The following is a 21,428-nucleotide window of genomic DNA, read 5'->3' as shown; positions in this document are numbered from 1 at the left end:
TGGTTTTTTCTCCCTAATTTAACTTGTTCAGCTTTCTTTAAAGCAATTGTTTCATATTCTTAGGCTATTGAAGCTAAGTGTCCAGGTTACGGCCAGGACACTTGATGTCTATATATTGATTTATTCACTCTAAAGAGTCTGAAAAAAATGCTTGGTTAGAATTCAGCAGTGTTCTCAAAAAAGCATTTCTTCCTGGTATATTAATAGACTTAAATTTTTTCCTGCTTATCATATTCCTTATACACCAGTCTCCTGGTAAAAGAAAATATGTAACAAATATCTCTAAAACACCTTCAGAAACAAATTTTAACTGATAAATTTTATTTATTATATCCTGGTGACATTTAAAAAATTGATGGCTAAAATTAAGGAATTAGACATAAAAGTAGACTTAACTCAAATGTTTATATGGTTTCATCTGTATATCTTTTATTTTCTGCTGCTCAAGGTCCTTGATACTCCAGAATTGGGGGAAATCATAAAGCTCATGAAATCCTTCTTTTCTTGTTGAGAAAACTGATATAGAGTGAGGTTTACTAATCCATCTATGTTCACACCACTAGTGGCCGATCTAGGTTCACCAGAGCCCTCTGATTTCCACTGTTACAGCTGCACAAGATGAGTAACTGAAGGATGCTAGGCAGGGCCTGGTGTATCACTGCTGGCATGCAGGCAGTACTAATAGAGGAGCCCCAAACGGGTCTAGGTATTTTAAGTAGAAAGGGATATGGAATTCATACATGGAATTAGGTGCTCGCCAAACCACTGGAAGGGCTGCAGGACTGACCTTGGAGATGAGCTTTCAGGACTGACTCCCAATAACACTGTGGGACTGACCTGCCAAGGATATGGGAAGCTCTGTCTCATTAGTCATCAGAATTGCAAGAAGGTAGTTTCTAAAATATCCATCCTAAATCTTCACTTTTACTAGAAAAATAATACTTGCAAAAAAATCTACTGCTGGCGAATCAGAAATAGTACCTTTATTTATGAAGGACAACTCACTGATTTTGTTTCACCACCTGTAACAGCTCTGCTCCATGCTTACCTTAAATGTTTAATTGATTTTTTAAAATGTCCTTCCATTGTTCTTTAGGTATCCATTTTTACCCACCTCCCCCCAGCAGTCACCACACTGTAGTCTGTGTCCATGAGTCCTTTTTCCTTTTCGCTGGATCCCTCCACCCCCTACCCCTGCCCCAAAGCTGTCATCCTCCTCTGTATCTATGAGTCTCCCTCTCTATTTTGCTGTTAGTTTAGAATGTTCATTAGATTCCACATATGAGTGAAATCACACGGTATTTGTCTTTCTCTGACTGGCTTATTTCACTTAGCATAATGCTCTCCAGGTCTACACATGCTATTGCAAGCGGTAGAATTTTCTTTTTTTCTTTTTATAGTCAAGTATATTCCATTGTGTCAATGCCCCATAGTTGTTTTATCCATTCATCTACTGATGCTTCCCTATGAACATCCTAACCCTCAAAAAATTAAAAATGGAACTGCCTTATTCCATTTCCGGGAATTTATTGGAAGAAGCCTGAAACACTAGTTCAAAAGAACATAAGCACCCCTATGTTCATTGCAGCATTATTGACAATTACTAAGATATGGCAGCAGCGCAAGTACCCATGTATTCATTTTTAAATGGTTATAATCATAGTGTTGTAACTCGTTTATTTAATATTTTATATTCATGTTATATAATCCATTTTATTACATTATAATATATACTATACACAAAATAATATAAATATTACTTATATAACCATAAAATCATGAAAAAGTGAATATGAAGAGTAACTATACCATGATAGTTGACATGCAGTTTCACACATATCTCTGTTGACTTTTTATCCACTTTATTGAGATATATTCACCCATTTAAAGGTTTTTTTTGGCATATTCATAAAAGTGTAAAACCATCGCCAAAACCTCTATTATACTTCATCACTTTATTTAAAACTCATTTTTCTAAAGCATAATTTAGATCTCTTACTCTCACTTGCATGCATGCACACTCCATCCCTCTGCTCTAATGAAACTGCACAAGGCAGGGTGGGAACTATGGCTCCGTGGTGCATGTTGAGGTTACTCTGGCCAGGGGCACTATTTTTAAGACTGAATAATTAAATCATTTAAAGCTAAAAGACCACTTAACTATTATATCGATTGACACCAACCCAGGCATCATGGAGAATACGATGAGAAGTGTTCTGCCTGTCTATATAGCTAGTAACTTCTAAAGAAAAAGAGGTAAATGCTGGCTGGAATACCTTGTGCAAAATGCAACCATCCTATTTTTTCTAGGAGTTCACAAAGTATGAGTCCTAGAATTTGGCTAATGATTGATATAAAAGCTCCTGGCCTGTAGTCTCAGCAATGTCTCTCCCCCCCACCCCTTTTGAAGATCAGTATGAGGTTCGTTCATATTCTGTTTCTGCTATCGCCTTGTAAACAGGAAGTTGCTTCATTGTTTCATTCATTGTCCTCATGCTTCCTGACACATAGTCGACACTGGATTTAGGTATTTGAGTGAATGAATGAATGCCTTTAAAAAGATTTCTCAGTGTTTTCATGACCACTTTTACTAGGTATTTTGGTAATACCCATCTACCTGTCCATCAGCCCTTATCCTAAATGCCACTCATTTCGGGAGCCTTCCTGGTTGCCTGCACTAGGCTAGGTGCTCCTGAGTTCTGCTCTTTGACACCACTCTCTCTACTGACAAAATCTTCGAGTCGGAGGTTTCCATGTTTATTTACTGGGTATGCCTTTGTATCCCCAATTCCGTGCTCTGTGCCCACCACACAGTATGTGCTTAATCAGTATTTGGTTGAATAAATGAAGTAAATTGGGATGTAATTTGTCTCTGTTTGAAGGCGAGAACTCATTCAACATAACCAGGTGTTCTTGTCCACCTGTTCATCTGTCTTAACTTTTAAGTCATAGTCTTTTTCTTCTAAAAGAACTTTATTGAAACATAACTTACATATCATAAAATCCATTCATTAAATTCTTTGCATTATTTTTCCCTGCTTATTTTCTGTGTGGAGGTCATTTTTATGATATGGGAAGAGACTAGAAGTGGAGTGTGGTGAAATCTTGGGTAGAGAATGCGCTCCTAGAGCCCAACTCAATTGGGTTTATTTGCCCTGGCTGGCATAGCTCAGTGGATTGAGTGCAGACTGTAAACCGAGGGTCGGGTCGTAGGTTTGATTCCCAGTTAGGTCACATACCTGGGTTGTGGGCCAGGTCCCCAGTGGGGACCATGTAAGAGGCAACCACACATTGATGTTTCTCTCTCTCTTTCTTCCTCCCTTCTCCTCTCTAAAAAATAAATAAATCTTAAAAAAATACGGTATACTTTTATTCTTGCCTCTGTCGTGATGGTAAACAAAGCACCTCTTTAAGCCTTGGATTCTAATGTGTGAAACTGCACTATTAAGAGTTTCTTAATTGCATATGCTAAGGATTAAATGAGAAGACATGCAAAAGATCTGCTCCAGTGTAGAAGTGGTAACACCAATCATGTAGATTCCCTCTCTTCTCTCTGTCGTCTATTAATTAACCTTAGACCTTATAAACAAGAGGTCTGCTCTTGCACCATCATTTTGTTATAAACATGTTTTAAAAAATACCCAACCTTCTTGCTTTTTCAGTATTCCTGCAAACACCACTTCATTCTCAGGTTTTGCTTCCTGGCACAGTTCTTAGATTTTTGTCCCTCTTTTTATTCATCCTTTTCTCTCCGTCTTTTTAATGTGCTGATAGGAAGAACAAACGCCACCTGAGATCACTAGAGAACAGTGGTTCTTCAGTTGCCATTCCTTTTCTTGTTCACTGTTTTTTATTTTGAACTCGGAATTTAATTTTTCAAAGTCTCCATTCTTTAACAAGTGTTTTTCTTTTTCCACCCTTTCATCTTGAAATCATACCTGCTTTCCCCCTGGATCTGTTTCCTAAAGTCTCCTGCCTCCTGTCTGGCTGTGTGTTGTATTATGCTCACATCCTCCAGGTTTCTACAGCTTCCACAGAACCAACCAGTTCTTCCCAGGGAGTCACATTACATCAGCATTACTAATGCAATAGCTGTTATATCAGACTGTGTTTTATTCCAGTCAGTCAATTAAAAAACGAACCTCGCTTCTGGTCTGATTTATCATGGAGGATGAAATGTCTAAGGTAAATGCAAACTGCTTCGAGATTTGGGAGACGTATTTACATTAAACGTATACCTGTTGAATTTGGGCTTTTTCTCAACGCTTCAGAAACCCTCCGATTTCGGGTAATTGGAATGGCAGAGTTTCCAGAGACTTCACAAACAATTAGACCCCCTCAAAAGGACTGCTTCACAGACTCAAAGGAACACCCACCAACAAACCCATCTCCAACAACCAGCAGATTATCTCACCAGCGAGTGAGACTGCAAGGTTTGGGGGCCCGGCTGTACCACTCCGCGATGCGCATAGGGGAGTTGGCGCCCATTTTGCTGAGACTAACGGTCTCCCCCTCGTTGGTTTTGCCCCGATCCCCCTGCGCAGGCACCTACAGTGCGTCAGGCCGGCGCTTTATAGCGCCAGCCTGGGCGGCTCCGTTCGCTGTTTTTCCTCCTCTCTGGGTAGTGACCTCACCTGCGGTTCGCGAAGATGCAGCTCAAACCCATGGAGATTAACCCCGAGGTGAGCTTCAGGTGCACCGTGGTCGGGGAGCACTTGACAGAGGGTCAGCCCACGCCAGGTAGCCTTATTGCTCACTGGTTTTATTTTTGTATTTTTCTTTGCATTTGTCTTTCAGATGCTGAACAAAGTGAGTGGCGTCTCATACTGCCTCAGTCCCCATCCCCCCGGGGGCACCGAGGCGAAGGCGCCCACATGCTCCGGCGGTTTCACACGGACTTAACGGAGCTATGCGTGCTCTGGAGGAGTGGGGCTGGGGCGCGGTCAGGACACTCGTCCTGTCCACCAACACTAGGGCGGGGGTGGGATGCTGGTGGAGGAGGATGCTGCGCCCAGAGTCGATGGCCCCTTGGAGCTCCCGAGGGCGTGGCGCGGGCCGTGAGACTCCAGTGCCTGGGCTTCGCGGGAGCCACGTGTGGACCGCGCTTTGTGCTGTGTCATTGCGCTGGAGAGGTGGGGCATGGGGCGGAGACTCCTAGGCTCTGATCAGGACTCCTCCCAGGCTTCGCAGGGGCCCTGAGGGTGCAGAGTGTGCCCCGCCCTCTGCACGTGCCCACCACTTGCCTGTCCTCCGGAGCCTGGCCGCCTTGTCTGCTCTCCGCAGGTGCTGGTCCGGTTGGGGGTTGCCGGCCAGTGGCGCTTCGTGGACGTGCTGGGGCTGGAGGAGGAGGCTCTGAGCTCGGTGCCTGCACCGGCCTGCGCGCTGCTGCTGCTCTTTCCACTCACCGCCCAGGTAGGGCGTGGGGCCCGGGGAGCGCTGCGCTCCCAAACGAAAATGAGGCATTGAGGACTGTGTAGACTCCCGGTTCTTCTTCCCACGTGGTCTCTCCGTCCAAACCGGGCAACACTGCCCCCTTCCTGTGGGGGTGGAAGGAGGAGCCCATTCTTTGTTGGTGCCTATTCATTGGAGCCCCTGTTGTGATAGAGCTTATTGCCTCCTTGCTCACGCATCCCGCATTTCCTCAAATTTGGGTGGGAAGCAGGATCTCTGTTCTATCGTCCCAATTATCCAGGGAAATGATTCATCCTACTCATAAGTTCCTTTGAACCTAGGCTTTTCAGAGCCTTCTGTGCCAAGGCATGGCAGGTTGTTTCCCCTTAAGGGGGGTCACCTGCCAGTTGTTTGGTTCTCAGACTCCTGCCTTGCTGTTAACTAGGGGGGAGGGGCTTGTGTAAATCACAAGAAAACAGTAGGTTCTTTAATTCTGTACTTCCACTGCGTACAACAGGCACACCTAGATTTTAGCTTCACCTATGTGCTTTAAAAGAAAAAAACTTAATCATTTGGGTATGTTTTCTGTGTGGGGGCCTCCTTCCACCTCTCTTATCCTCTTTACTCTCTGTCCTTGTAGGTAAACGAAATAGGTGGGCACTAGAGTAATCTTGGAAACAGTTTTCATTTCCTTTTAGATGATCTTCCTCCTCCTAGTGCGCGTAGATGTGTGTACCTTAACGACTGAGTATCCGATATAAAAAAAAGGTAGCTGGGATAATAGTTGTCTTGAGGTGTATGGAATTCCCCTGATTAGCGAGGTATTGTCTAGCTCTGGCTGTCTTTTGACCCCTGGTTAGGGAGTGGTTGAAAATTTCTTTTGGCAAAACTCGAGGCATTAGCATTTGAGGCATCATTTCAAACAGTGGGCTTAACTGAGGCACCATCCTAAGGCTGTGTGTTCTGGAAGCATCCCCAGTGTAAATTAAGCCCTATGGACACAGGCGGCAAACACAAGGCACGTGGGCCAAATCCGGCCCTCCACCTTGTTCTATCTGGTCTGGCACCTTGTTTCTACCTGGCGGCAGTGTGGAGTTCCTTGCTCCTAGTTAAGGAGTAGTTACATTTATGCAGTCCTAAAATTACACTCAGCCCTTTGAAGTCAACCTTGGGGCTGATGTGGCCCCCAGTGAAAATGAGTTTGACACTCCAGGTGTTCCTTCTTAAAGCTATTAGGATAATCCCAGGGACATGGGGGTCTTTGTTTCTTTTGCTTTTCATTGCCAAAGGCAAGCCGAACCACCAAAAATTGCAAGTCAAATTAACATTCCTGTTGACCAAATGAAACGCAGTCCCCTCCCTCCTCTGAGCCCCTCAGTGCTTTCTCGTGAGGAACCATGATGACTCGGAGGTTTTGAGCCGCTCTCCGCGGCCAGGCCTCTGGGAGGCAGTGGTGCAGCACACTTGTCTTGCAAAAGCCCACGGTTCTTTAGCTGGATGGGGTGGTTTTGTTAGAGAACAGTCTGCTTTGACTGGTTTATGTTTGGAAGAGCTCAGCACTTACTAGTCCTTTAGCTCCAATTCGGGCCGTCAGATTTATTGGAGCCCTTGTCCTGTGACACAAGACACCCACTGGGCCAAACACTGACGCCGATGTGAAAAAGAGTCGAGGTTTGCAGGTTGACTTCCAAACAAACTAATGTTAATTTAGAAAGCATTGAATTGTGTCTAAGAGACTATTACCAAATCCTAAATGGACCACGTTTAAAACATTCATTTTAAGTGATAATGAAATATTTACATAATGGTCTTCATGCAAGAGCTCAGACAATCCTCAAGGATGGTGCTGTTTCATTTAAAATATTTCAACTAACCTAGAAAAGTGAAAAGCCTTGATGGTCCATGAGTAACTCAATTTAAGTGTCTGGTAGAAAGGTACATGGTGCTAGAACTTCCTACTAGTTGGAGTTGATCTTGTGGGACAAGAGATTGGATTTCTCTGAGGAGGCCACAGACAAGACCTAAACTTCAATTCCATGTACAGTAACGGAAGGCTACTAGAATGGGAATTATGCTTCTGGTGTGCTTTCTGTCTGACTTCTGCTGCTTTATGGGTAATAGTGTTTCTGTGATAGTAGCACCCTGCTTTTAACTGAGAAGTCATACCTGCAAGGTCTTTAAAAGTTGGTAGTGAAAGGTTCAGACAGGCCCACTGAATGCCTGCACAAAGAACTAACCCCTGCTTTGAGGAAAACTGCCTCTAGTCTTGTTTACTGGTCTGTATCCTCCTCCCACCTCCCATTGCTAATCTGTCCTCAAACTGTCGTTGGCAAGGACAAACAGGTGTCACCACATCTTCCTCTCACAGGACGAGGAGTTTTTGCAAAATCACAGCCAAGCCATCACCTAGACTGCTTGTCTTCATAAAAAAGGGAGAGAGCATCATAACTTTGTTCAGATTGCGCCTTTCAGCAGTGAAGGCTTGCTTCATTTTTTAAGAGAAGTATACCTGGATAGCATAGAAGTAGAATGCTAGAGAATAGTGAGCTATAAACTGGTTGATATTCTTATCGGCTGTTAAATTAAAGCTTCATCGGGATACATAGTCATTGTCCATGTTAAAGGAAGAAAACTTTTTGGCTCCTTACGATTTCTGTTTGAGATTCTTAGGTTATGTAATGAACTTGTCTCATTCTTTTTTTTTTTTTTTTTTGACTTGGTGACACCATCCATTTCCGGCTAAAAGGCTGCAGTGGTGTCTAGACCAAGCCTTGGGCAACGTCCAGGGCCATTACTGCACTGCAGCATCTGGGTGGAGTCTCAGAACCTCTCAGAACCCCACGGGCTGGCGTGGGTGTGGGAGGCAGACAGGCCATTCCCTGGGCACTGGCCAGTATCTAGAAGCGAGGCTCCTGGTCACACATCCTACTCGTGTTTCCATTTAGGTGGTAGAAATTACTGTGCTGCCATCTGTTCTTTGCATTTCCATTTTGAGATACTCACATGTTTTTTACACTCACAGCATGAGAACTTCAGGAAAAAACAGATCGAGGAGCTGAAGGGACAAGAAGTCAGTCCTCAGGTGTACTTCATGAAGCAGACCATCGGGAACTCCTGCGGCACTGTCGGGCTCATCCACGCAGTGGCCAACAATCAGGACAAGCTGGAATTTGGTGAGTGTGAGTTTCGAGGCCACTGATCTTCTGCTTGACCTCAAATTAACCATCACTCTTCGTTCCAAACTGACCCCCTCCACTGGCACCAGTGGTCTATTTAGCAAAGTCATTGCCTTCAAATTTTTTGAAAGCACCTTATCCAGAAGTAATCAGTGAGTGAATTCTTGTTTTTCTCTTTTGAGGGAAGGAGACTTATTTTCTAAAAAGCATGGTTTGGCTTCTTCGAACCGGAGAGGAAGAGGGAGTGATAACAGTCTTTTTCTCTGAAGATTTTATTTATTTTTAGAGAGGGGAAAGGAGGGAGAAAGAGAAGAAGAGAAACGTTGGTATGGGAGGGAAACATCCATCAGTTGCCTCTTGCATGTCCTTAACAAGGAAGCTAGCCTGCAACCCGGCATGTGCCCTGACTGGGAATCGAACCCGCGACCTTTTGGTTCACAAGCCAGTGCTCATCAAGCCACATCAGCAGGGGAGGGAGTGGTACCGTGTTGTACCGCAGCTCTGTATATGCTCTGCATTTGTAGACAGCGTAGATGGGCCTCAGGTGAAGGGTAGAGAACACTTGATGCCGATGTTGTCATGATTCTCATGTGTCCAGTTCTCAGTAATTCTGAAGAATTAGAGATGGTGTTAAGCTGTAAGACATCAATAGTCAGAACTTGTCTTTAGTGGTTCTCTGTCTCATAAGCATCAGGAGACCGCTTAGAGCAGCTGGGCATAGAGTGTGGAAGTTTCTGCCGAGAGGTGTTAGCAGCTGGTCAGAACCGTGAAAGGATTGGGCAGAACCTTAGAAGGATACCACTTTGAACAAAGTCAGCTCAGAGCCTTCAGCTCACCTTTAGTGGATGCTGTGGAGGATGTAGAAGAAATGAGTGAGTCTCAGCTCTAAAGCTTGGCCAAGGCTTAATTAACAGCACTAAAATAACATTAAAATACATTGCCATTATGTCTGATTTAGGTCAGCAGACTTGTAAAAGGCCAGGGAGTGAAATCTTTCAAGCCGAGCGCCATAGGGTCTCTGCCCTTGTAGTGCAGAAACACTGTAGACACAGTGCAAACCAGTGGATGTGGCTGTGGTCCAGTAGAACGTGTTTTGCAAAAATCAGCAGCTGCAGTCTAATTCAGACAATAGAGGGGGTGCTGCGAACTGAATAATTTCAACAGTCCATCCACGCTGTTGCTTGTAGTGAAAATACTGTGTTTTGCCGTGTATAATGCGCACCCATGTTTTTGGCCCAAACTTTCAGGAAAAAAAATCTTTCGTTTTAATTTTTTAATTCAGTGTTTTATTTATTTATATTTAGATATTTGTTTAAGGAGTTTTGGCATTTATTTTTGAACATACTACGATACAAGAAATTTTATGGAACAAATCACAAAACATAAGAACAGATACAAAGTATTTCAGGTACTAATATGTAATGGTTATCTTTATTTCCCTTCAAAAGTTTGAGCAAAAAGGGGGCTCATTATACATGGCAAAATATATATTTTTTACAAGGGAAGTGTGGCCAAGACTCTACTACTGGTATACTTTTGAAATTAAGAAAACAAACAACTATTTGGCCATAAATATTCAGATTTTCTAGAAGTCCCCCCACCCAAATTAATTTGACTGAGCCGTATTAGAAAGTTGTGGCTTAATCCTTTGTTTCTTCTGCAGTCAAGAAGTATTCTGCACTGTATTCAGGCTCCTGTCTTCTTGAGGTCAGAAGAGATACTGTGATTTTTTCGTAACCATGGTCATGGTGGTGCCCAAGGCTGAGCCTGAATTGCAGCCCTCCTCATCCAGTTAAGAGGACTCCTGTCACTGCCAAGTTTGAATGCTCCCAGTTTAACAGATTTACTTTTGTTATGCTTAGACCTGGAAGTTCAAGTTGAGGTCTTTTGGAATATAAGTGCCCTTGCTTCAGCTGGGTAGTCAGTGTCTCCTAGACGTCCCCACACTGAGCACTGACCGAACATTCGCTCCGGCTGTCATCCAGTCTGCTGTCTCTAGGCTGGACTGTTTGGCTCTTGACATTTCTATTTAAGATCCTTAGGTTGGTGTCTATCTGGATACCGGGTACTAAACATGCATTTCCTATCCTGAAATACAAATCTTGGTTGAGAACTGTCATTAGGTTAGAATGTTATGTTATGTCTGCAATTCATATGAATTGTGCATTGCCAAGTTCTGGAGAAAAAGCAGTAGACAAGACAGTTTCTGTCTTCACGGCACTGAAAAGCTCACAAATACACATCCCACGTGGGTAAGTGCTGTGACAGTGACAGTGAGAGGTCGAGGGATGAATGTGAGGTGAAGGCAGCCGGGGAGTGGCCCGCTGCAGGGGCGGGGAAGCTGGGCACCTGGGAGGCACGGAGGGCTCTCCGGCTTGAACGCTGTGCCGCGGGAGTGATGGGGAAAGAGGCTGGTGCAGAAGGTACAAGTCATCCACGACCTTGGAGGCCACAGCAAAAATTCATGTTGCCGAACGTGCCTGGCTGTGCAGCAGCTTAAACCGGCAGTAAATGTGCACTCACCTGCATTATTTATCTGAACTGATGTGCTCTGCTTTTTGTTTTGTTTTTTTTTTAAGAGGATGGGTCAGTTCTGAAACAGTTTCTCTCGGAAACGGAGAAGTTGTCCCCTGAAGACAGAGCAAAATGCTTTGAAAAGAATGAGGTAGGAAGAGAAGTGCCAGGGCATCGCCGTTTCAGTAACTCTGGAAGTTTTTGTGCTCACGGTTCTCTCTCTGTCTCAGGCCATTCAGACCGCCCACGACGCCGTGGCACAGGAAGGCCAGTGTCGGGTAAGTGCAAACACAGTTCAGGGCCCGGCTGCCCCAGGGCCGCCTGTGGTCTCCCTCGAACGTGTGAAGTAACCTCTTACTGGAACGCGGCAGATGCTGTTTTCCACCCAAGGCCAGTTAACATCAAAAAATCCTACTGGAACAAGGCTCTGAGCAGACCTGTTCATAAAAACGGCTGTCAGAAATCTGACTGGCAGTTGATGAAGTCTGGAGTAAGTTCAAACTGATAGTGCTTTGTTTAGATCTAAATGAGTCTAATAGAGTAACGCCCCCCCCCTCCCCAATAATTGAGCATTTCAGACATTCTCACATACTGTTGGGTACAGTAAGGTTGTCCAAACAAGGACTAGCAGTTTCTAGGAGGCTTACATGTACCATTTGTCCGAACAGAGCCTTCTTGTCAACTGTAAAATTAGATTTAACTCAGTTACTCTGCCTCTATAACGATAATCTGCTCTGCCACTTTCTGGTCTTGACCTTGGATGAAATACTTATCCTCCCTAAGCCATCATTTCCTCCTCAGTAAAAAGCAAGTTGGAGAGTTCTGACGGCTACAGTCTGTCTGCCTTAATGGGCTCAGGTTAGAGCCTCATATATAGGAAATATTTAAATGTTACCTATAATAATTTTTAAAATATAAAACAAGTTGGTTCAAGCATATTATACTCATTATATATTACATTTATTTTTAGCAAATTAAGTTCTGCTTTATAAAATACTCATTTTCCAAAAAAATGTCTCGCCTCTCTTCAGGTAGATGACAAAGTGAACTTCCATTTTATTCTGTTTAACAACGTGGATGGCCACCTCTATGAACTGGGTACGTGGAGTTCCAGTTTTGGAATCTAATACAGTTTCATCCTTTCATACTGAATTCCTTTTTACAGTAATGGCATATACTTTATAGCACTTTAGTATGTCATTGTTTTTGAAGCTGGAACAACAGGGAATTTCGGGGGGAACTTAACCCTTTATGGTGCCCAGAGCACCCCTTTCGGGCAACCGCCCTGCCAAATGAATGGCTTTAGTCACAGACCTGCGAAGAGATCAGACCAGCACCAGTCAGGTCTGACTGGAATCAGCCTTTCAGAAAGGGAATACTTTGGGGAAAAGACAAGTACCTAAATATGACCTTGTTTGGGTAAAAAGGATTTGTACACTTGGGGGTAATTTCTGTGAACTGGCAAATGGCAGCAAGAAAGATTATCCATCTTGTTAGAGTCATCTTTGTGTTGGTGGGGAAAGTCGTGTTGCCTCAGGTCAAGACACTGCCTGTGGGCGTGTGAGCTCATCGGGGGTCATGGAGGGGCCAGAGCAGTCTCAGGGGGCCCTTCTTGCCTCCCCCTTCCTGCACCTCCAGAGACTGAATCTGCCTTTTGCTCTGTGGCCCTTCCCAGAGATGGGGCACAAGCCCTTCAGTTAGGGTGGCTGGATTGGGCTGTGTAATCTTGTTACTTATAGATGAGAATTGTCTGGGATGGATCGTTAGGAGCACTTGACCCTCATTTCCGGTCTGTTACTTTATAACTAGGTTTCCTTTGTGGGAGAGGCAGTGGTATTTGGAAGAACCCCGAACTTCTAAGCTGGATACATACATTAGCCAAAAAATGTTCAGGGAAAATTGACACCTGGCTGCTTTGTTGCAGATGGACGAATGCCTTTTCCAGTGAACCACGGCACCAGCGCGGAGGACTCGCTGCTGCAGGTAAGCTTGAGAACCTGTCCCCTGTAGGGCCCAGGTGTGCTTAGCCAAGCCATCTGTCTCAAAGTGCTAACACTTTTTTCAGTACAGCCAGTACCAGTCATCTGGGTTGATAGCATTCTCCGGGGCTTAAAGATCATCTTAGTAATTCTATCTACCTTATTTTCCAGCAAGTGGTTTTAAACAGGATCCTTCAGAGCAGCCCTGACTAATCTGTGTCGTGTGCTGTCTTTAGCCCACAGGTAGAAATGGCCTGAAAGCCATTGCTTTGCTTCTTTGTGGGATTAAGGTGACCATTGTCTTCTCGTCAGCTTCCATCTTAGCTTGTGGAACTGAAACTGGAGCCTTTGCTGGTCCATCCCAGACTGCTGGGTCTGTGTCTTACGGGTTCTGGTTAGGCAGTAGACTTCAGGAGCAGTTTCTTCCCACGTGGTCCCATTATCCAATGAGAGAAGCAGATTCAAAACATGCTTTACAGGAACTTTAAGATCCAGGAACACAATGTCACCGTCCCAGTACAGGTGCCTACAGAAACCTCTTAATCCTGGGCCAGAGCTGGTAGATGGTTCTGGGCCTCTTCACCCTGAAAATGAGTCTCTGCCACTGAGTCAGTTTTCTGTTACAAAGGAAATGGCTTAATTGTGCTGAAATAGCAACTGTTAACACAGAGCTTCTGCATTTGTAGTACTAACAGGTAACCTTTTTCCAGCCCTTGCTGTGTGTAGACTGGAGGCTGACAAACTTTTTCAGACAGAAGAGGCTCTAGCTTGGGGTGGCATATGGCCCCATTGCAAGTATCGAGTTCTGCAGTTTCAGCTCCAGGGTGGCCTGCCGGTACTGGATAAGCAAATGTGTGCAGCTGCTCACAGAAACTGCAGTCACAAACACAGGCCGCGGGCTCTTTCTGGCCCACGGGCTGCCGTTTGCCGACCCCTCTGCTAGGAGCTCTTGAGTGACCGAGAGCTCTTACAGTATCCTTAGGAGGATACCGTGAGGTGGGTATTCTTGCTCACATTTTACAGAGGAAGAGAAGCGATGCCCAAGGCCAAAGACTTAGATAGCAGAGGCATGGCTCAAATCTAGACACTCTGTCTCTAGAGTCTGTACTCTTAGTCATTGTACAAGACGGCCTTTCTTTGTAACAGGCCTGTCTTTGGAACGTCACAGACCTCTCGGCTTTGAGGTGCTGGTGGGACCAGCGGTACCACTCCAGGAGGGGGAGGGGCAGGTTCTCCAGTTTGCCAGTAGACACACCTGAGAGCACTTGGAGCTAATTCTTGGCTGTGTGGGGGTTAATGGGAACAGTGATAAAGAATGAGAACTAGACCTAGAGAAGCGGGATGAGGGGAGTTGGCCTGAGAAAGTCAGCATTTACTTAGAGAATAAGAACAGAGGCATGGTTTCTGGCCATGGCCCATTTGGGACAAAGACTCTCCAAATAAAGCTCTGAAGGCCAGACTAACATGTCTAACGTTATGCTAATCCCGTGAATTGCACTCCACATGGGACCCCTACAACTGTTACGTGAGTAGAACTTACGAGCTGTGGGGAAGGTGAGATTTTTTTGTTCCAAAAAAAATAAAACTCTTATTAGAATCTCATGTAAAATTAAGTGACTATAAACCAAACTAGTATCTAAATTAGTGAAAATTCTTGAGTGAGGCTGGCTCTATATGGTGAAAGAAGTTTTAGGTTTTCCAAACTATACACAGACTCGACTTAAGCCAGAGAGAAAAATAACGTGAATTTAACCCAGCTGTCCTAAACCTGAGTGATTAGGTAACGGCCCATTGTCTGTGCAGGAGGTGGCATTCGAGGCCCACACTTCGTATTCTTCACACTGTGGGGGAGTCTTCAAGGTCCGGAATATCAGTGCAGTGAACATTTGGACAGAATCAAATGTGGCTGTCAGTCCGGATTCACTGCAGGTTTTCTAAGTGGTTTCAGAGCAGGAGCGAAACTGCCACGATTGATCTTTCAGTGTCCAGTCGGCGATTTCTCGTGCCTGGGAGCTGATGTTCTGTCAGAATATTACCCGTCCTCTTAAAAGGTCTGACATTGATGTGGTTGCGGAGCTCTCTTTCAACTTGACCCCTTGCACATTGAACAGAGGGATTGATACTTATGATCTCCAGTCATTTTTAAAACCTAGAATTTGGTAAATAACTAATACACATTTCTGAGATACTGTGGGTTTGGTTCCAGATCTGTGTGATAAAAGTTATCACAATAAAGCAAGTGGTAGTCTAAAGCTAGTGGAGAGTCTTGTCTTCAGTTTGTCTGTAAAGCTCAGTAAAGCAAATGCAGTGAAATGAGGGATTTCTGTATTGGGTTCAATTTTCTGTTCCCAGTCTTTGTAATCTGGGCCTTAAAATGAGTAACACATGACTTGTCTGTACCTAGAGTACCAGGTATTGAAACGTCTAAGGCTCTCTTGTACAATGTTTACGTGGAAGAAATTCGTCTCTATTCTGGGAATTTCAGAGTTAAGAGAACTTTTCCCCTTTGGAATAGAGATCAGTTGAGGAAAAGACCACAAATAGTATATAGTTTTGTTGCCAAAATCAGGCACAAGGTGGGAGAAACAGCATTTGCTGGAAGTAAAAAAGGAGTCAGAGCTTCTGAAGTCAGATTGGTGATGCAAGCATGTTTCTCGCATCACGTGATTTTTTTCTCCTCCTGCCTTGAACCTTGATTTTCAAGTTTAAGGGGAAGTTTAAAGTTGACTAGATTGAACTTTGAGCGTTCATAGGCTTTACTGGTAATTCCCCTTTGAAACTTTCATTGCGAGCTGTTGCTGTTTGGATATTAACGCCATTCCTCCTTTTCAGGATGCCGCCAAGGTCTGCAGAGAATTCACTGAGCGTGAGCAAGGGGAAGTCCGCTTCTCTGCCGTCGCCCTCTGCAAGGCTGCCTAATGCCCTGTGGGAAGGGACCGAGCTCTTTTCCCCCCTTTCCTTCACCATCAAAATATACCCCCACCAATGCAGTCTTAAAACGCTTTAGTACTTGTAGAAAGCAGCTGTTCCCCTTCGGTTCTGCAGCTGTACTCCCCCTCAGCCGCACCCAGGCGCTAGCAGAGCTCAGCTGTCGACGGAGCAGTTTGGTGTAAGCTTCAGACCGAGAAGCATTTCCCGCACTGTGTGTCTTGTGCCTCAATATCTCATGCTTTAAATGGCTACTTTGGTTTGTGTCTGTAAGGTAAGGCCTTGGATGTGGTATAACTTGTTTGTCCTTAAGGAATAAAACTTTTCTGCTGATAAGAGAGAAGGCTAAACTGTTTTTTTTCCTCTTTTATATTCCCCTCATACATTTTAATTTATAGAGGTGTTGTTAGACTTTATTTCTATATGTTTATATTGTTTATTTGTAAACTTTGAAATACTTTAAAAATCTTTTTAGAACAATCTTGGATTTACAGGAAAATCGAGAAGCTATTATAGCTCCCATAGACCCTTTATCCATTTCTCCCTTTGTTATCTTACCCTAGTGTGATACATTTGTTATAATTAATAAAAGATATTGATAACATTGCTAATGACTAAAGCCCATATTCACATTTCCTTAGTTTTTACAAAATACCCTTTTTTCGCCCCGGATACCACATTTTATTTAGTTTTGTCTCACTAGGCTCCCCTTGGCTGTGGTCCTTTCTCGGGCTTTCTGTGCTTTTGGTGACCGTGCCAGCTCTGGGGAGCACTGGTCCGTTATTTTGTAGGATGCTCCTTTACAAGGATTTGCCCTAATGGTGGTTTTCTGCTAATGAGGCTGGGGTTCGGTGTTCTGGGGGAGGAAGACCACAGAGCTGAAGTGCCATTTTCATCACCTTTATAGGGTACATGCTATCAACACGATTCCTGCTCTCGATACTGACCTTGATCACCTGACTGAGGTGACCGTCGTCAAGTGTTCCCACTGTGGTTGCTTTCCCCCCGCCCTCCAGACCCTCCTGGTGGGAGGCTGTCTTCGCAGCCCGCACTCGGGGGAGTGGAATTACGCCCTAGCTCCTGTGGGTGGAGTGTCTAAATTGCAGTTGTTTTACAACGGAGGTTTGTCTCTTCTCTATTCGATCACTTATGTCAGTATGAATTCATGGATACTTATTTTTATGCTTTGAGTTATCACCCAGTACTAACATTTTATTGCCGAAATTGTTCCAGCTTTGACCACGGAGAATTGTTTCAGTTGCTTCCTGTGTCCGTTTGATGATCCCCAGTCCATGTAGTCCCCCCTGCCCCCCATCAATTCCTTGCTTTCTAGAAATTAGGTTTTGGGTTGTTTTTTTTTTTAAACGTCTTTGCCATTTCTAGTTAAGTCTTACTGTGTTATGGATAAGGACACACATGCACATTAAAGATTAAGTGGCATCCATTCTCAACAGCTGATACTTGAATGTGCAGTAACAGTGCCTTTCTAGTTAACAGGAATGGAGGCCAGTGGGGAAGAAAGCCCGTGCATCCCGCTCTCCCCGTGAGCCTCACAGAAGAGCTTCATCACCCTGCTTGTTGCCAGGGGTCCAGACAGCAGGTCTCAGCTGTGTCTAAGTTCTCAGCCCCAGTCACTCTGTGGCAATGCCAGCTTCTCGGGGAAGAATATATTGGTTCCTAGGAGTAAAGTGATCACTGCGGTTGACATTTTTTTGTTTTTAACTGTTGGAAGTTGTTATATTTTTTTCCTTTTTCTATTGTTTATTGCTATTACAGGTGTCCTAATATTTCCCCCTTTGCTGCCTCCCTCCCCACCCCCACACTGTAACATTCTCTTAACTTGGAAAACTAAATCTGTAGTGATTCAGGTGATTCTAATTACTTAGAATGAAAACCAGAGGCGTAGGTTGTCAAGTTTCACTGGGTGTGTGCCTTCTGTACAGCCGCTTTGGATATTGTGGGAAGGAAACAAAACAAGGCTTGTTTCTGCTAATAGGAGCTGGTAAAGGTTGCTTTTGGCCTCAGAAACACAGCTACGTTTAGTGGTGGTGTTTGTAAGACTTCATGCTTCATGTGTGAGAAGCATATTCAAATGCTTTGCATGCTGCACTATGGAGGGTTATACAATGGCTGACGTGTGTGGGTCATTGCACCCCTGGAGGTACAGAGAAATTTTGGTTTTACTGAGGAAATAGGCACGGAGGCTCAGTAACATCCCCAGGTTCGCTCTGTCAGTCCCTGGGACTTGGACCATGGAGTGACTTCCTAAAGCTGGGAGTCAGTACATCAGGCTTTCCGGTTTATCAGATCTGTCTTTGAGCTCCGCTTTGGGCTAAGGAAGTACCCTCCCCCTCATCTTCCTTGCTTTGTGTTCAAATAGACACAATAGAGAAAGAAGATGCCTGGGAAGGGCCTGTACTTCGGAAGACTCCATCTAGCACCAACTTCCCACTGGCCTCCCTGAGGCCTGGGCCATGTAGCACCCGGGGGTGGGGGGGCAAGTACCACTGACTATTCCATATGAAGGCAGTCCCCCCACAGAGTTGTGCAACTCAGAAGCCCTTGTTTACCCAGCAAGCCCTCTTAATTGTTATCATAGATCTCATCAAAGATCTATGGCCAGTGAGCTCACTCCTTAGAGTGTTACTGGTCTTCCATGATGAAGGTGACTGTGTAGTGCTTTCCACAGGCCAAGCCCCCTGACGCTAAGGATCCCCTTTTAACTAACACCCAGAATGTCTAGTTGAATCTAGGTTTTACATCTGTTCAGTATATAGTACTTGGACTGTCTTACAGAGCCCTTTAGAAAAATATTCACTCATGAAACCAGTGAGATTGTTTTTATAAAATGCGTATACATATGTTTGGAAAAGACAGGACCATAATAGCTAACTAAATGTTTACTATATGCTAAGTTAAACTCAGTCATTGTACAAGATTGACACTTTTTCAGGTAAAAACTAAAGCACAGTGAAGCTTAAGCAACTCACCCAAGGTCACCCGGCTGTAAAGGATGCTGGTGATACTCAAACCCAAGCAGACTGGCTGTAGCAGCCCACAATCGTGATGATTGCTGGAAGAGGTGGACTTCAGGTGCAGTTTAAGCTCCAGGACCCCGCCCTTTAATAGGCCCTTCAGCCTCCTGCTTTGTGCGTCCTGTGACATCTGCCATTTCTTGAAAACATGGGTCTGTCCCGTCTCTGGACATTGAGATTATGGGCGATTTTAACTTCATATGCTCATTTTCTAAGCTTTCTAAACCTACTTTGTTACTTTTATAATTAAAGAAGCTTAAGTATTTCCCCTAGGACTGAGAATTTTGTGCTGAGCGTCTGCTGGTGAATTCTAGCTTACTCTGGAGTTTCTTTATCACTGAAGCCAGTACAAATTATTAACTTCATTTTCTGTCTTTGGCTCTGTTCTGCTTCCGACAGCCTCCATTATAAAGCTGCTTTAAACTCTAAATAATCATCTCCATGTTCTAAACCTCAGCTTGTTTGGAGAGTGTCCCTGTTCCTGCACACCCGGCCACATTAAATGCTGTCTTGATGTGCTCCGTGACACTTTGTCCCTTGAATGACATGATCTTATTAATTCATTGGATAGTAGCAGTAAGTCATTCACCTGTTGGATTTCTTGACTTGGGTGGACATTCACTAAGGAGCAAGGTGTGGTCTGACGTGATTAAGGATGGTTTGCTGTGAGTTTCCTTTGTGGTCAGGGAACAGGACCTCCTACAGGATTGCGAGGATAGTTAAGAAAAGGGACATAGAGCTTAGTTTATAGTGAGCATGCCTTGAAATTATATTAGTATAAACTAAGAGTTGAGGCGTGTGTTTGAGCATGAACAAAGGAGAAAGACAAGTAGAGACGTCTCAGCAGGAGAAATGATAATGGATAATGTTCCCTCCTAGTACAAAACATCAATATTTGAACAATTCCCTGGTCTCGTCCAAACGCTCTGAATAATAGAAGACAAAAGCTCTATTCAAAACTATTCTCGTTATATGCAGTAGGTGGCAGCATAGGAAAGCTTATGGCAATTTTGTAGCTAAGTAGATTTGAACAGCGTTTTGCTAGGAAAGAAAAATGGACCTTTCGGGGCAAGACAGGCATGTGTGATAGCAGTACTCAGGCCTGCCTTTTGGCCCACAGTTTTGGGCAGGACTGACCAGCCCCCGGATAAATTGGCTGAAGTGAGCCATGTGAATTGCTTTTTGGGCTATTCGTAATTTTGCCCAGGTCCTGTTTTATCATAATAGAAATAAGCATTAAGAATTTTAAATTGTAAGTTTAAGTGAGTGCTTCCTCTGCTGGTGTTGAGTTAGATGTGTTATCCCAAATAAAATGGCTTTGATACAGTCAACCTTGCTTTCAAATCCATCTTAACATTAGAAAGACAGTGGAGTTAACTAACATTAAATTGCTATCTCAGCTCTTTAGGAAAGCATTTTCCTCAACACTCACGTTAACTTTACTTCCCAGTAGTTTCACAGAGACAGATCGGACACTTTCATTATGAGAACGGGGCCTGGTCCCAGCACTGACATTAACTAGGGGGGTGACATTAATTCCTCTTTCCTTTTTTTGTCTGTTTCCTCATTTAAAAAAAAAAGAATTAAATAGTCTCAAAGCTCACTGAAGTCCCTTCTATCTCTACGAGTTTAAAACTGCAATATAGAGAAGTTCAGAAAATGATGCACAGGCTTTTCCATCAAGGTGGGTGGGTGCCTACAGGACGCCCCAAAATGGTGTGAGGTGCGGCACACTTCCTCCCTGTGTGGGGCTGTCCTTTCAGCCCAGCCCCAGTGAGACCTGCCCCTTGTCCTCACCATGATTGCAGCAGCAAAGTGCCCACGGATTTCCAACGCGTCCATTTGGGGTGGGTGCCACCGCCCTGGAGAACCACTTAGCTACGCTGGAGAATGTTCCTAAGTAGTCTGTCGCAGGCCGAACTCCTAAATGGCCTCTAAGACTCCCAGCCCTTGGCATACAAGTGCCTTCTCCCAGGCATGCAGTCAAACACTTGATCTAGATGCTGCTTTGAAGGGACTTTGCAGATGTAATTAAGGTCCCAAATAAATTGGCATTAAGATAGATTATCCTCAGTTGGCCTGACCTAGTCCTCAATTAGGCCTGGGCTTTCCCGTCAAAGGAATGTGGGCAGTCGCCCGGAGCCAAGCCCAGGCCTCAGCTAATGGTCAGCAAGACGTGAGGATCTAAATTCTAGAGCCGCAGGAGGCAGACTCTTCCCCTGAGCCCCCGGAAAAACACAGCTGACACCTACATTTCAGCCTTGAAAGCCCTCTTGTAACACCATGCTAGATGTCCTGACCTGGGAAATATGTGCAAAAAAGTGGGTGTTGATCTGAGTCTCTGGGTTTGTGATTTGTTATGCAGCGACAGAAAATTCACACATTTAATAAGGAGATGCAACGTG

General features: G+C 44.4%; 1 protein-coding gene across 1 annotated transcript; it reads left to right on the top strand.

Moving 5' to 3' along the window:
- The first annotated feature begins 4,574 nt into the window (after nt 1-4,574).
- On the top strand, nt 4,575-16,324 carry UCHL1 (ubiquitin C-terminal hydrolase L1). Its single transcript, XM_037138062.2, has 9 exons — nt 4,575-4,682; nt 4,798-4,809; nt 5,284-5,412; nt 8,414-8,564; nt 11,147-11,232; nt 11,312-11,359; nt 12,113-12,179; nt 13,006-13,064; nt 15,893-16,324. The coding sequence occupies exons 1-9, from the start codon at nt 4,650-4,652 to the stop codon at nt 15,977-15,979; spliced, it is 672 nt and encodes a 223-aa protein (XP_036993957.1). The 5' UTR covers nt 4,575-4,649; the 3' UTR covers nt 15,980-16,324.
- Nucleotides 16,325-21,428: the final 5,104 nt, after the last annotated feature.

Source organism: Artibeus jamaicensis, unplaced genomic scaffold (genome assembly GCF_021234435.1).
Source record: "Artibeus jamaicensis isolate MK-2021 breed Jamaican fruit bat unplaced genomic scaffold, CSHL_Jam_final contig_76, whole genome shotgun sequence".
In the NCBI taxonomy this organism is placed as follows: Eukaryota; Metazoa; Chordata; class Mammalia; order Chiroptera; family Phyllostomidae; genus Artibeus; species Artibeus jamaicensis.
This window is presented reverse-complemented; position numbering and strand designations above follow the sequence as displayed.